The 11,200-nt window shown below is 46.8% G+C and overlaps 1 protein-coding gene, 1 long non-coding RNA gene and 2 pseudogenes across 2 annotated transcripts; all 4 read left to right on the plus strand.

Annotated features, from left to right (window-relative positions):
* Nucleotides 1-363: 363 nt before the first annotated feature.
* LOC144629367 (5S ribosomal RNA) lies at nt 364-481 on the plus strand (annotated as a pseudogene).
* A 397-nt stretch (nt 482-878) lies between these two features.
* LOC144629366 (5S ribosomal RNA) lies at nt 879-998 on the plus strand (annotated as a pseudogene).
* Nucleotides 999-1,248: 250 nt separating this feature from the next.
* Nucleotides 1,249-1,948, plus strand: LOC144667119 (uncharacterized). The gene is made up of 2 exons (XR_013573282.1): nt 1,249-1,408; nt 1,549-1,948. It is a non-coding gene; the product is annotated as an uncharacterized LOC144667119 (long non-coding RNA).
* A 7,232-nt stretch (nt 1,949-9,180) lies between these two features.
* LOC144667216 (uncharacterized) lies at nt 9,181-10,686 on the plus strand. Its single transcript, XM_078528622.1, has one exon. It carries the CDS (start codon nt 9,181-9,183, stop codon nt 10,546-10,548), a length of 1,368 nt encoding a protein of 455 aa, XP_078384748.1. The 3' UTR covers nt 10,549-10,686.
* Nucleotides 10,687-11,200: the final 514 nt, after the last annotated feature.

Below are 11,200 nucleotides of genomic sequence, written 5' to 3' on the forward strand. Positions count from 1 at the left end.
ACTCGGCAGTTCATTTGGATCGTTGTTGCTGCCGTGTTCATCCGTTACTTACATAAACAGTATTAAAACCTACTGAGTTCAGAAAATAAAGAGTCTGACTAACTACCATTTGATTAGAGCTATGCTTGCAAGCGTGTAATTTTCTTAGTCGTGACCGAAAGGAACTCTGGGAAGTACAGCCATGTCGGCAGCACGGAAGTCCATCTAACCTTCATTTCATATCTTTTTTTTTTTATTTTCAAAGATAATGATTTTCGTGGGTTAAGTAGCCTACCACTAAATTCAGAACAGTTAAGACCAACATCTTGGGAAATCCCCGTGACATAGCTGCTTTAAGTAAGCAACCTTTCGACTACTTTCTTCGTCTACGACCACACCACAGGGAAAGTGCCGGTTCTCGTCCGATCACCGAAGCCATGTCCTGTCGGGCGGGGTTAGTACTTGGCTGGGAGACCGCTTGGGAATACCCATGTTCTAGACTTTTGTGACAGTTTTTCACTAAGTTCACATTTTTGCCTTCAAAATATTAAAAAGTGTACATTTACAGCAAACTTTGAGCCTATTCCTTTCCTCTCACAAAGAATATTTCTCATCAATTTTTCAGCAGTCTGAGAAACTACCATTTGATTAGAGCTATGCTTGCAAACGCGTAATTTCCTTTTATTCGTGACTGAAAGGAACTCTGGGAAGTACAGCCATGTCAGCAGCACGGAAGTCCATCTACCCTTTGTTTCATATCTTCTTCTCTTTGTTTCCAAAGATAATGATTCTCATGCCTTTTGTGCCTACCACTAAAGTTAGAACAGTCAAGACCAACATATTGGGAAATCCCTGTGACATAGCTGCTTTAAGTGAGCAACCTTTCGACTACTTTCTTCGTCTACGACCACCACCACAGGGAAAATGCCGGTTCTCGTCCGATCACCGAAGCCAAGTCCTGTCGGGCGGTGTTAGTACTTGACTGGGAGACCGCTTGGGAATACTCAGTGTTGTAGACTTTTGCGACAGTTTTTGACTAAGTTCACATTTTTGCCTTCAACATATTAAAAAAGTGTACATTTACAGCAAACTTCAAGCCTATTCCTTTCCTCTTACTAAGAGAATTTCCATCAATTTTTCAGCAGTATGAGCAACTACCATTTGATTAGGGCTATGCTTGCAAACGTGTAATTTCCTTATTCATGACCGAAAAGGAACTCGGGAAGTACAGCCATGTCAGCAGCAATTCATCCATGCGTGCATTACGTGGGCTAGTTAGAGTTTGTCACGGAGGAATTGCTCCAGATGTGGTGAACAGTATTATGGAAGAGGCATTAAGAAGTATGAGAAGAACATACATTGAGCAGATTCACCCCAAGTTGCCTCAGATAAATCCAGCGAAACTCATACAGTCAATGCGAGAAATGAGGTAATGACACAAAAGTCTTAAAAATTCAATAAGGTCATATACACTGTAATTTACTCATAACAATTGATAACAAAATAGTTTCCAGACAAACAAGGATAAAACAATTTGCTACTTAAGATTTTTTTTAAATTTCTTTGCAGGGTTTATGATGGAGCTAGCCAAGATGACCTGGCAACTCTTGAATCCTGCAATGTTCTAGATGTCTTTGAACAAGACCTCAAAAGTAAAGAAAACTACAAAGATGCCATCCTTTACCTTCTCAACATGTATCCATTTTTGGAAGATTATGCTAAACATCACATTCTTCCACTTCCAGCTGACTAGCCAGGATTCTTTTATCCTCAGAAGCTAATTGCACAAGGCAGAAAAACAAGAATAAGTAACATAGTCCCAGAACAAGGTCCCTTCCATGTTTATCTTAATGCCATAGAGGATGTGGTCTTAATAATAAGTTTTTCTTTGATGAAATGTACAAATTTGTGTTTGAAGGAATTCTTGCTCAGAAGCCAAGACCTTTTCGATGGTCGTTGTGTGTGACAGCTGCCTTTCTGGGATGGTTCCTCATCAGAGACAAAGTACTTTCAAAATTGATTTTGGTTTATGCAAGAGCCATGAATTTACATCCGTACTTTATTTACTCGACCAAGTTGTGCCACTTGCTTTCTTCCATTATTAGACTTTCAGAAGTGGTAACATGAATGAATATGAATGTTTGATGGCTCAATTGGCCATTTTATTTATCTCCTGGAACACGCGACACTACAGTACAATAAGTCAACTTTGTCTTTTCTCAGTGACCTTGCGCCATTACGTCCTTTATTATACACAGCGGTTTCTGTTGGCGCGCATGCGCCTGAGCTTTGTCTGTTCCATGTGCTCGCTTGAGCTGGCTGTATGTTTTGAATAAACCTTCGAGTAAACGCAGAGTTTATCCTTTACTGGCGTGGTGGCAGCGCTTTACCCACGCCTCGAATTCACAAACACAAGTGTGGACTACGGATCCTGCGACATCTACTCCAAAACAAGGTAATTCCAACATTTCATAGCCGTAATTTCAAGCGAGCGAACTGAACTTTCCAACATGGCCGCCTCGGCTCGAGCTCCCAAACAGTGGCAATTAACAAAGGTTGAAACGATTACTTCCTTCGAAAGTTGGCGACAGAACTTGCTCTATCTCCTTTCCCTCGACAAGAATTTCGTTCCCTTCCTCGACGCAACGTGGCAAAAGCAAACCGCTGCAAACCCGCGTAGGGGCCTTACCAACGATGGCACTACTGTCCCTGAAGCCGAGCGACTAACTGCGGTCCAGAAGAACGCCCACCTCGACTTGCTACTCGGCAAGATAGCCAACTTCTGTCCCGTAATCTCTAGGAACTCTATTGTTAAGCATTCAACCTCACTAAAGGACATATGGCAGAAAATCCGCCAACATTATGGTTTCCAGTCCACCGGCGCACATTTTCTTGATTTGGCCAGTGTACGCCTTCAACCAGATGAGCGACCCGAGGACTTGTTCCAACGTCTTATGGCTTTCTTTGAGGACAACCTCCTTTCTGTTCACGGCGGCTTAACACACCATGGAGATGCTGTAACTTCTGATGAAGATCTCTCCCCCACCCTAGAGAACACAGTCGTGGTTCTTTGGCTCCAGTTGATACACCCAGGATTACCCCTTCTAGTGAAACAAAAGTATGGCTCTGAGTTACGCAATAAGACCCTGGCTTCACTGAAACCTGAGATCTCTCAAGCCCTTGGATCTCTACTTGATGAGTTACGTAGCATCGAAGATACCAAAGCCATGCGTGTCGGCAATAGCTCACCAAGGCGCAATCCTAATAGTGTTCAGGGCCAACCACGACGCCGCCCCTTCTTGTCCTGCATCCTCTGCAAGACTGCCGGGCGCCCACATACCACTCACAACCTGATGGATTGCCGTTACCTCCCTGATCGCGACCGTCGACCGTGGGCCCGGTCTCGCTTGGTGATGGATGACCTCGAAGATGCTGGTGTTGATGAGTACGAGCCCCTTTGTGAGAGCAGCGACCTCGTAGCCCCACCAGTCCAGGGTGAAGAGCCTGCCGCCCTTCGCGTCAGCATAGTCCAATCACCTGTCCTTAACATGTTCTATCACGAACACCCTGTGCAGCTAACCCTGGACACCGGCGCCACCCGCAACATGATTCGCGCCTCCTCTGCCAAGCTATACGGCTTCCCGATCACCCCGGCCTTCCAAATGGCTCGGCAGGCTGATGGAGTAACCCCAATGGATGTCATTGGCGAAGTTCACTGCTCCCTTACCCGTGGTCAGCGGACCTTTGAGCTGGATGCCCTTGTCGTTCGTCAGCTGGACGTCGATATCCTAGCTGGTAACCCATTCATGGTCGGCAACGACATTGGTGTTCGTCCTGCCAAACGTCAGATTGCAATCGGTGGCTCTGAAATTATTAACTACAGTCTGCCCTCCCGGCATACTCATCAACCTTATGTGCGGCGTACACAGTCCTTACTGCTGCGCAACCCAAATCGCACTGTTGTTCTTCCAGGTGAATATGTTCAGTTCAGTACTCCTCCTGATTCTGACCCGGACACCTTGTGGGCCCTTGAGCCCCGGATAGACTGCCCGTCTAACCTGCCACGTAAACCAGAAGATGCTTGGCCTCCACCACAGCAAATTCTCTCTGTGGATCACACTGTTCGCGTCTCCAACACGACCGACTCCCCCATCCTTCTGAAGAGTGGTGAACAGCTCTGCCAGGTTCGGCACATTTTACCTGTTGACACCTCTGCCTCCACTGCGCCTACCACCAACCATGCAGCTGCCTCTCCTTCCCTAGCCTCCTGCAAGCCCTTTTCGCCCCATGTGATTCTCGATCCCGATGGGTGCCTTGATCAGGTCACTCGTGACAAGTTCAAGGCTGTCAACCTTGAGTTTGATGATGTCTTCAATCCATCCATCTCCAAGTACAATGGTGCAAGCGGCAAAATTGAGGCTGTCGTCAATATTGGGCCTACCCTCCCTCCTCAGCGCAAAGGCAGACTCCTACAGTACAACAGGAACACCCTCAAAGAATTACAAAACAAGTTTGACGAGCTTGAAGCTGCCGGTGTCTTTGCAAAACCTGAGCAAGTCAATGTCCATGTTGAGTACCTGAACACCTCGTTCCTAGTAAAGAAACCCAATGGCGGTAGCAGGCTTGTCACATCCTTCGGAGAAGTCGCTAAGTACAGCAAACCTCAACCCTCCTTAATGCCGAATGTTGATGGCGTACTGCGCGAGATAGGAAAGTGGAAGTACATGGTTGTCACTGATTTGCTCAAGTCATTCTATCAGATCCCCCTAGCAAACTCATCCATGAAATACTGTGGAGTCGCGACCCCGTTCAAAGGCATTTGTGTGTACACTCATTCCGCCATGGGAATGCCTGGCTCCGAAACTTGCCTCGAGGAGCTGATGTCCAGAGTTCTGGGTGACCTCATTCAGGAGGGCTGTGTCGCGAAGATCGCTGACGACCTGTATGTCGGGGGAAACACCCCTATGGGTACTCCTTGGAGTAGAGTTTTTGCCCTTCTCCAAAAGAACAATCTTCGCTTGTCTGCCGCCAAAACAATCATCTGCCCCAAAAAGGCCACCGTACTGGGCTGGGTGTGGTCTAGTGGCACCCTACAAGCTAGCCCCCACAAGTTGGCTGCCTTATCCTCAGTGGAGCCTCCTTCGACAGTGCAAGGCCTACGCTCCTTTATCGGGGCGTACAAGGTCCTCAGCCGTGTGCTTCCAAGATTTGCGGAGCTGCTTGATCCCCTTGACCAAGTCACCGCGGGAAAGGATTCCAGAGAAAAAATCGCCTGGTCTGACGAGTTACTGCTGACCTTTAAAGCCGCTCAACATGCATTGAAAGACAACCGGACCATCACAATCCCCCGACCACAAGATGCCTTATGGATTGTGACTGACGGCTCCGTCAAAAATAAAGGCATTGCAGCCACACTGTATGTACACCGACACAGTCAGCTGTTCTTAGCTGGGTTTTTTAGTGCCAAGCTTCGCCGGCATCAAGTGACTTGGTTGCCCTGTGAAATTGAAGCCTTGGGTATTGGGGCTGCAATTAGACATTTTGCCCCCTATATCATTCAATTGCCCCACTCCACTGAGGTACTCACCGACAGCCGACCTTGTGTCCAAGCTTACGAAAAGCTCCAGAGAGGTGAATTCTCCGCCAGTTCCCGGGTAACCACCTTCCTGTCAACGCTCAGCCGCTATTCTGTCCACTTACGTCACATCACTGGTGTTGAGAACCTACCCTCTGATTATGCAAGCAGACACCCCAAAGAATGTCTGGATTCTAGTTGTCAAATCTGCAAGTTCATTGTCGAGCTCGAAGATTTCGTTATTCGCAGCCTCTCCGTTAGTGATGTCCTCCAAGGCTCCGTCAAGATGCCCTTCACAAGCCGTGCTGCTTGGCAGGCTACCCAGCTGGAATGTCATCACCTCCGGAGGACACACTCTCACCTTAGCCAAGGTACCCGACCTTCCAAGAAGGCCACCAACATCATTGATGTGAAACGCTACCTTAAGGACGTCGTAATTGCTGCTGACGGCCTTCTCGTTGTGCGAGACCATCAACCATTCCAACCTTCTCGTGAGCGACTAGTTGTTCCCCGCTCTGTCCTGGACGGCCTATTAACAGCTCTTCACATCCGCTTTTCTCACCCTTCAAAGTACCAAACCAAGCGTCTCTTCACCAGATACTTCTTCGCCCTAGATGTTGACAAGGCCATCGATCTTGTATCTTCCTCCTGTCACACCTGTCAGTCCTTAAAGTCAATCCCCAAACATTTCCAGCCCCAGTCATGTGAAGAAGCTCCTCGGTCCATTGGCGTTTCATTTGCTGCTGATGTTGCCCGGCGTCACCGCCAATTGATCCTTGTTTTACGAGAAACTGTCTCCTCGTACACTTCGACCACCCTTATCAAGAGCGAGAAACATGAGGATCTCCGCAATGCCATCATCGTCCTATGTTCCCAGCTGCGTTCCTTACAGGATGGTGGTACAACTGTCCGTGTTGACCCTGCTCCTGGTTTTTGTGCACTTGCCAACGACCCAATCCTCCACTCCCACAGAATCTCCTTGGGGATTGGCCGGGTCAAGAATCCAAATAAGAATCCTGTAGCTGAACGTGCCATTGAGGAGCTCAGTCTGGAACTCCTCAATTTGTCTCCCGAGGGAGGACCTGTGTCTGACGTGACACTCACACTAGCCACTGCAAACACTAACTCCCGCATCCGCCGTGATGGCCTTTTGGCACGCGAGGTCTGGACTCAACGTGACCAGCTAACTGGCCAGCAGTTACCCATAGTTGACCGTCAACTCATCCTTAGTCAGCATTTTTCCCGCCAACAGAACCACACACCTAGTGCAAAATCTAAGGCGCGTGGCCGCACCGGAGTACCCTCAGCTGCTGTCTCTGTTGGTGACTTAGTCTTCTTGAAGGGTGACAAAGACAAACTAAAAGCTCGTGAGAAATACCTTGTGGTCAGCGTCAGTGAGGACCTTTCATGTGAGCTACGGAAGTTCACCACCTCCCAGTTTCGCAGCAAAGTATACACTGTGCCTGTGTCCGAATGTTATCCTGTGGCACCTACAGTTCTTGCTCAGTCACCACAGGGTCCCATCCGTGGCCTTGACAAGCCCTCTCCCTCAGACTCTGATGAGGACAACGTCCCTGTCATGCCACCAACAAAACACTCCGCTGTTCCCGCACCTTCTCAAGTGGTCACTGCGCCTCCAGCCTACGACAAACCCACGGTTCCAGAACCTGTGCATGATGTTATACCTGTCCAGGAACTTCCTCCAGTTCCTACAGCCATTGTCCCCGCACCCTGCATTCCAGACTCCTCTCCAGTTCCTTCTGCTGCACCTCCACAGCCACCTGAACCTGCTGTTGTCATTTCCCCGAGAAGGTCTGGCCGCCAACGCCGTGCGCCGTTTTGGCACAACCCTGACTGGGTCTTAGAGTAACACTGACTGTGTCCCTTGCGTAGAGTTATTCTACCCGTTTTATTTAGAAGGACAAGTCTAAGGGACAAGAGACTGCACCCGTTGTGCGTATGTTAGTTATGCTTGTTTTATTTAGAAGGACAAGTCTTAGGGACAAGAGACTGCACCCGTTGTGCGTGTGTTAGTTATGTTTAGAAGGGCAAATCTTTCATTGTTGTTGTTATTCTAGCCCTGTATGTTACTATACATAGTTTTGCATGTTCATTCAGTTTACTTCTGTGCTTGCCCGCTAGGCCACAGAAAGACAGTCAAGAGGCAACCACGCCATTACGTCATTTATTATACACAGCGGTTTCTGTTGGCGCGCATGCGCCTGAGCTTTGTCTGTTCCATGTGCTCGCTTGAGCTGGCTGTATGTTTTGAATAAACCTTCGAGTAAATGCAGAGTTTATCCTTTACTGGTGTTGCCTATCAAAAGACATTTTTACCAGAATACTTTAGAGTTAAACTGCAATGGCTGTATATTTTCACACAAAAAAAAGTTGAGGTTTTCCACTCGCTTCTCCGTAAAGGCACTGAATGTTTTAACACAGGACCTGAGATACAGAACACTGCAAGAACAATTGGTTCATCTGGATTCCTTATGTAATTTAAAGAATGGTTTGTTCCAGTTTATCACCGTGGAAACAGTGACACAAATTACTGGGCAATTGCTGGAAAGACAGCAGAGTACCTGTTGAACCTCTTCAAGAAAATAGCAGCAAATTCTGATAAATCCAGAAAAGTACAACTAACATTCCTTTTGACAATTGTAAAACATATCATTATTATTATAATTATTATTATTACTATTTATCAAATATTTGTTTGCTGTTTCTTTAGATACCACATAAAACTTATGGCAATGGAAGGCCAAAGGGAAAACAGTTGTTTGAATTCCCATCTTTCAGCAGAAGTATTGATCTCCGTTGCTTTCCCCTATCCTATCAAAATGTTGATCTTGTCAGATCCAGCCAGACAAAGATGCTTTGTGTGACTTACCTACTTGTTGTTCACCATCCAAAACTGACATTAAAAGACTAGCATGTTTCCACATACTTCATGCAAACTGCACTACACCTACTGGTGCATGTCCAATCTGTCCACTTCCTCTGAAAAAAAGAGTTGAAGAACTTAGTCAAAAATTTAACAAAGGCTTGTTAGATTACCAAACAGACATCTCTGATGAAAGTTCTGACGATGGAGATGACACAGCTGATGCTGATCATAACCACGTAACTACATCATCTACTGATTCTAGCACATACTACACATCCCAAGAATGGCAAGCTGAAGTCACTAATATCACTAATTCATATCCACAAGTCAGACAACCAAATGAGCCTAACAGAATTCAACGTCTTCTTCAGCCAGCTGGTTGCCCTCCTGTCACCACCCAAACAAGTCCACCAACAAATGCAGCTGGTCGCCCTCCTGTCACCACCCAAACAAGTCCACCAACAAATGCAGCTGGTCACCCTCCTGTCACCACCCAAACAAGTCCACCGATAAATGCAGCTGGTCGCCCTCCTGTCACCACCCAAACAAGTCCACCAACAAATGCAGCTGAATGCCCTCCTGTCACCACCCAAACAAGTCCACCGACAAATGCAGCTGGTCGCCCTCCTGTCACCACCCAAACAAGTCCACCGACAAATGCAGCTGGTTGCCCTCCTGTCACCACCCAAACAAGTCCACCAACAAATGCAGCTGGTTGCCCTCCTGTCACCACCCAAACATGTCCACCAACAAATGCAGCTGGTCACCCTCCTGTCACCACCCAAACAAGTCCACCGACAAATGCAGCTGGTCGCCCTCCTGTCACCACCCAAACAAGTCCACCAACAAATGCAGCTGGTCGCCCTCCTGTCACCACCCAAACAAGTCCACCGACAAATGCAGCTGGTTGCCCTCCTGTCACCACCCAAACAAGTCCACCGACAAATGCAGCTGGTCACCCTCCTGTCACCACCCAAACAAGTCCACCGACAAATGCAGCTGGTCGCCCTCCTGTCACCACCCAAACAAGTCCACCGACAAATGCAGCTGGTTGCCCTCCTGTCACCACCCAAACAAGTCCACCGACAAATGCAGCTGGCTGCCCTCCTGTCACCACAAAAAAAAAAGTCCACCGACAAATGCAGCTGAATGCCCTCCTGTCACCACCCAAACAAGTCCACCAACAAATGCAGCTGGTCACCCTCCTGTCACCACCCAAACAAGTCCACCAACAAATGCAGCTGGTCGCCCTCCTGTCACCACCCAAACAAGTCCACCGACAAATGCAGCTGGTCGCCCTCCTGTCACCACCCAAACAAGTCCACCGACAAATGCAGCTGGTTGCCCTCCTGTCACCACCCAAACAAGTCCACCAACAAATGCAGCTGGTCACCCTCCTGTCACCACCCAAACAAGTCCACCGACAAATGCAGCTGGTCGCCCTCCTGTCATCACCCAAACAAGTCCACCGACAACTACAAACAACAACAGCACACCAGAAATTCAAAATTCCAAGTTGCCAACCCTGAACTTAAACATCCCAGCAACAATCCATCAGAACTTTTCAACCTGGCACTTTCCTCAAAGACTATCTCAGTCTACCATTGAAGGGGGAAATGGAAGCAATGGCTGCACACTGATTGCACTCACCATAGCAAAACTATTCTATTCTTTTCCTCCCAATAATATTAATCCAAACTTGACACTTAACCAAACTGTAGCTTATCAAACTGTTTTTGGTATCCTGATAGGAAACCAACATTACGATCGGGTCACAATGGGAGTACCGAGACTATTTGGTGTCTGTGAAGCAGTTGGCCATCTTAATTTTCTCGGAAGTATTTTTGTGGGCAGTGAACTCCCTGTAAGTGTAACAGATGAGACAGTTCCTTCGGCCACTCTAGCCTATCATCTGGAACTTGCGTCCCAGAAACCTAAGACAGCATGCTTTTTTATTTTGAATGGAAACACTGTGGTTTTCATACCAGTGTCCCCAAATTCTGTTTTACTGGTAGACAGCCATTTCCATGGTCAGACTGGGGCATTTGTGGCTCTTTGTGAGAGGAAAGACATTAGTGAACTTTTAAGGTGGTACAAGTCTTTTTAAAACAATTTTCAGTATTCACTTGGTACTGTGACTCAAGTCACATTTCCTTAGTTATGAAATTTTGTAAAAAATAATTATGTAATGTGATGAGTTTAATTTTAGTTTTATCAGGTTTTACCGGGTATGTGTTTAATTTTTTCAAACTGATATAACATTTAAGAAACGTCGACTTAACAAACATTTGAGTCTATTCTCCTTCTTTTATAAACAATAAAACAAAAGAAAATTACCTTACCGTCTTCGGACTGCCCGTCGGTGAAGCTACACGTCAGCCGTACACGTTCAACTTGGCGACTGAAACGCACAGACAGTTTCAAACTGCAACCATGGGGGTGATCAGTAGGGCAATTTTTCCTGGAAATAATTTCAAACCACACACAGAAAACGTCACACAATACGAATTTTTAGTTTTGCATTTCCGATAGTTGACTAAAACGTCAGGAAACAAACGCACGTGCAAAACTGACCTGAAATAAACACCCATGATTGTGAACTTCAAATGCTCGATCAAAACACCACCACAATCGAAAGTAAACCGTCAGAGTCAAACACAAATTTATAGATAACATGTTTATGCTCCAAAACACTTAGTTCCATCGAAGAATGACCACTCTACTTCCAACAACAGCGCGTAATTTTCAAAAGCAAATCG

This window comes from Oculina patagonica, chromosome 10 (genome assembly GCF_052425735.1).
Source record: "Oculina patagonica isolate OP01 chromosome 10, crgOcupat, whole genome shotgun sequence".
Lineage (NCBI taxonomy): Eukaryota > Metazoa > Cnidaria > Anthozoa > Scleractinia > Oculinidae > Oculina > Oculina patagonica.

Coding starts and splice junctions, on each gene's coding strand:
- LOC144667216 (XM_078528622.1), top strand. CDS start 9,181: ATGTCCACCAACAAATGCAGCTGGTCACCCTCCTGTCACCACCCAAAC.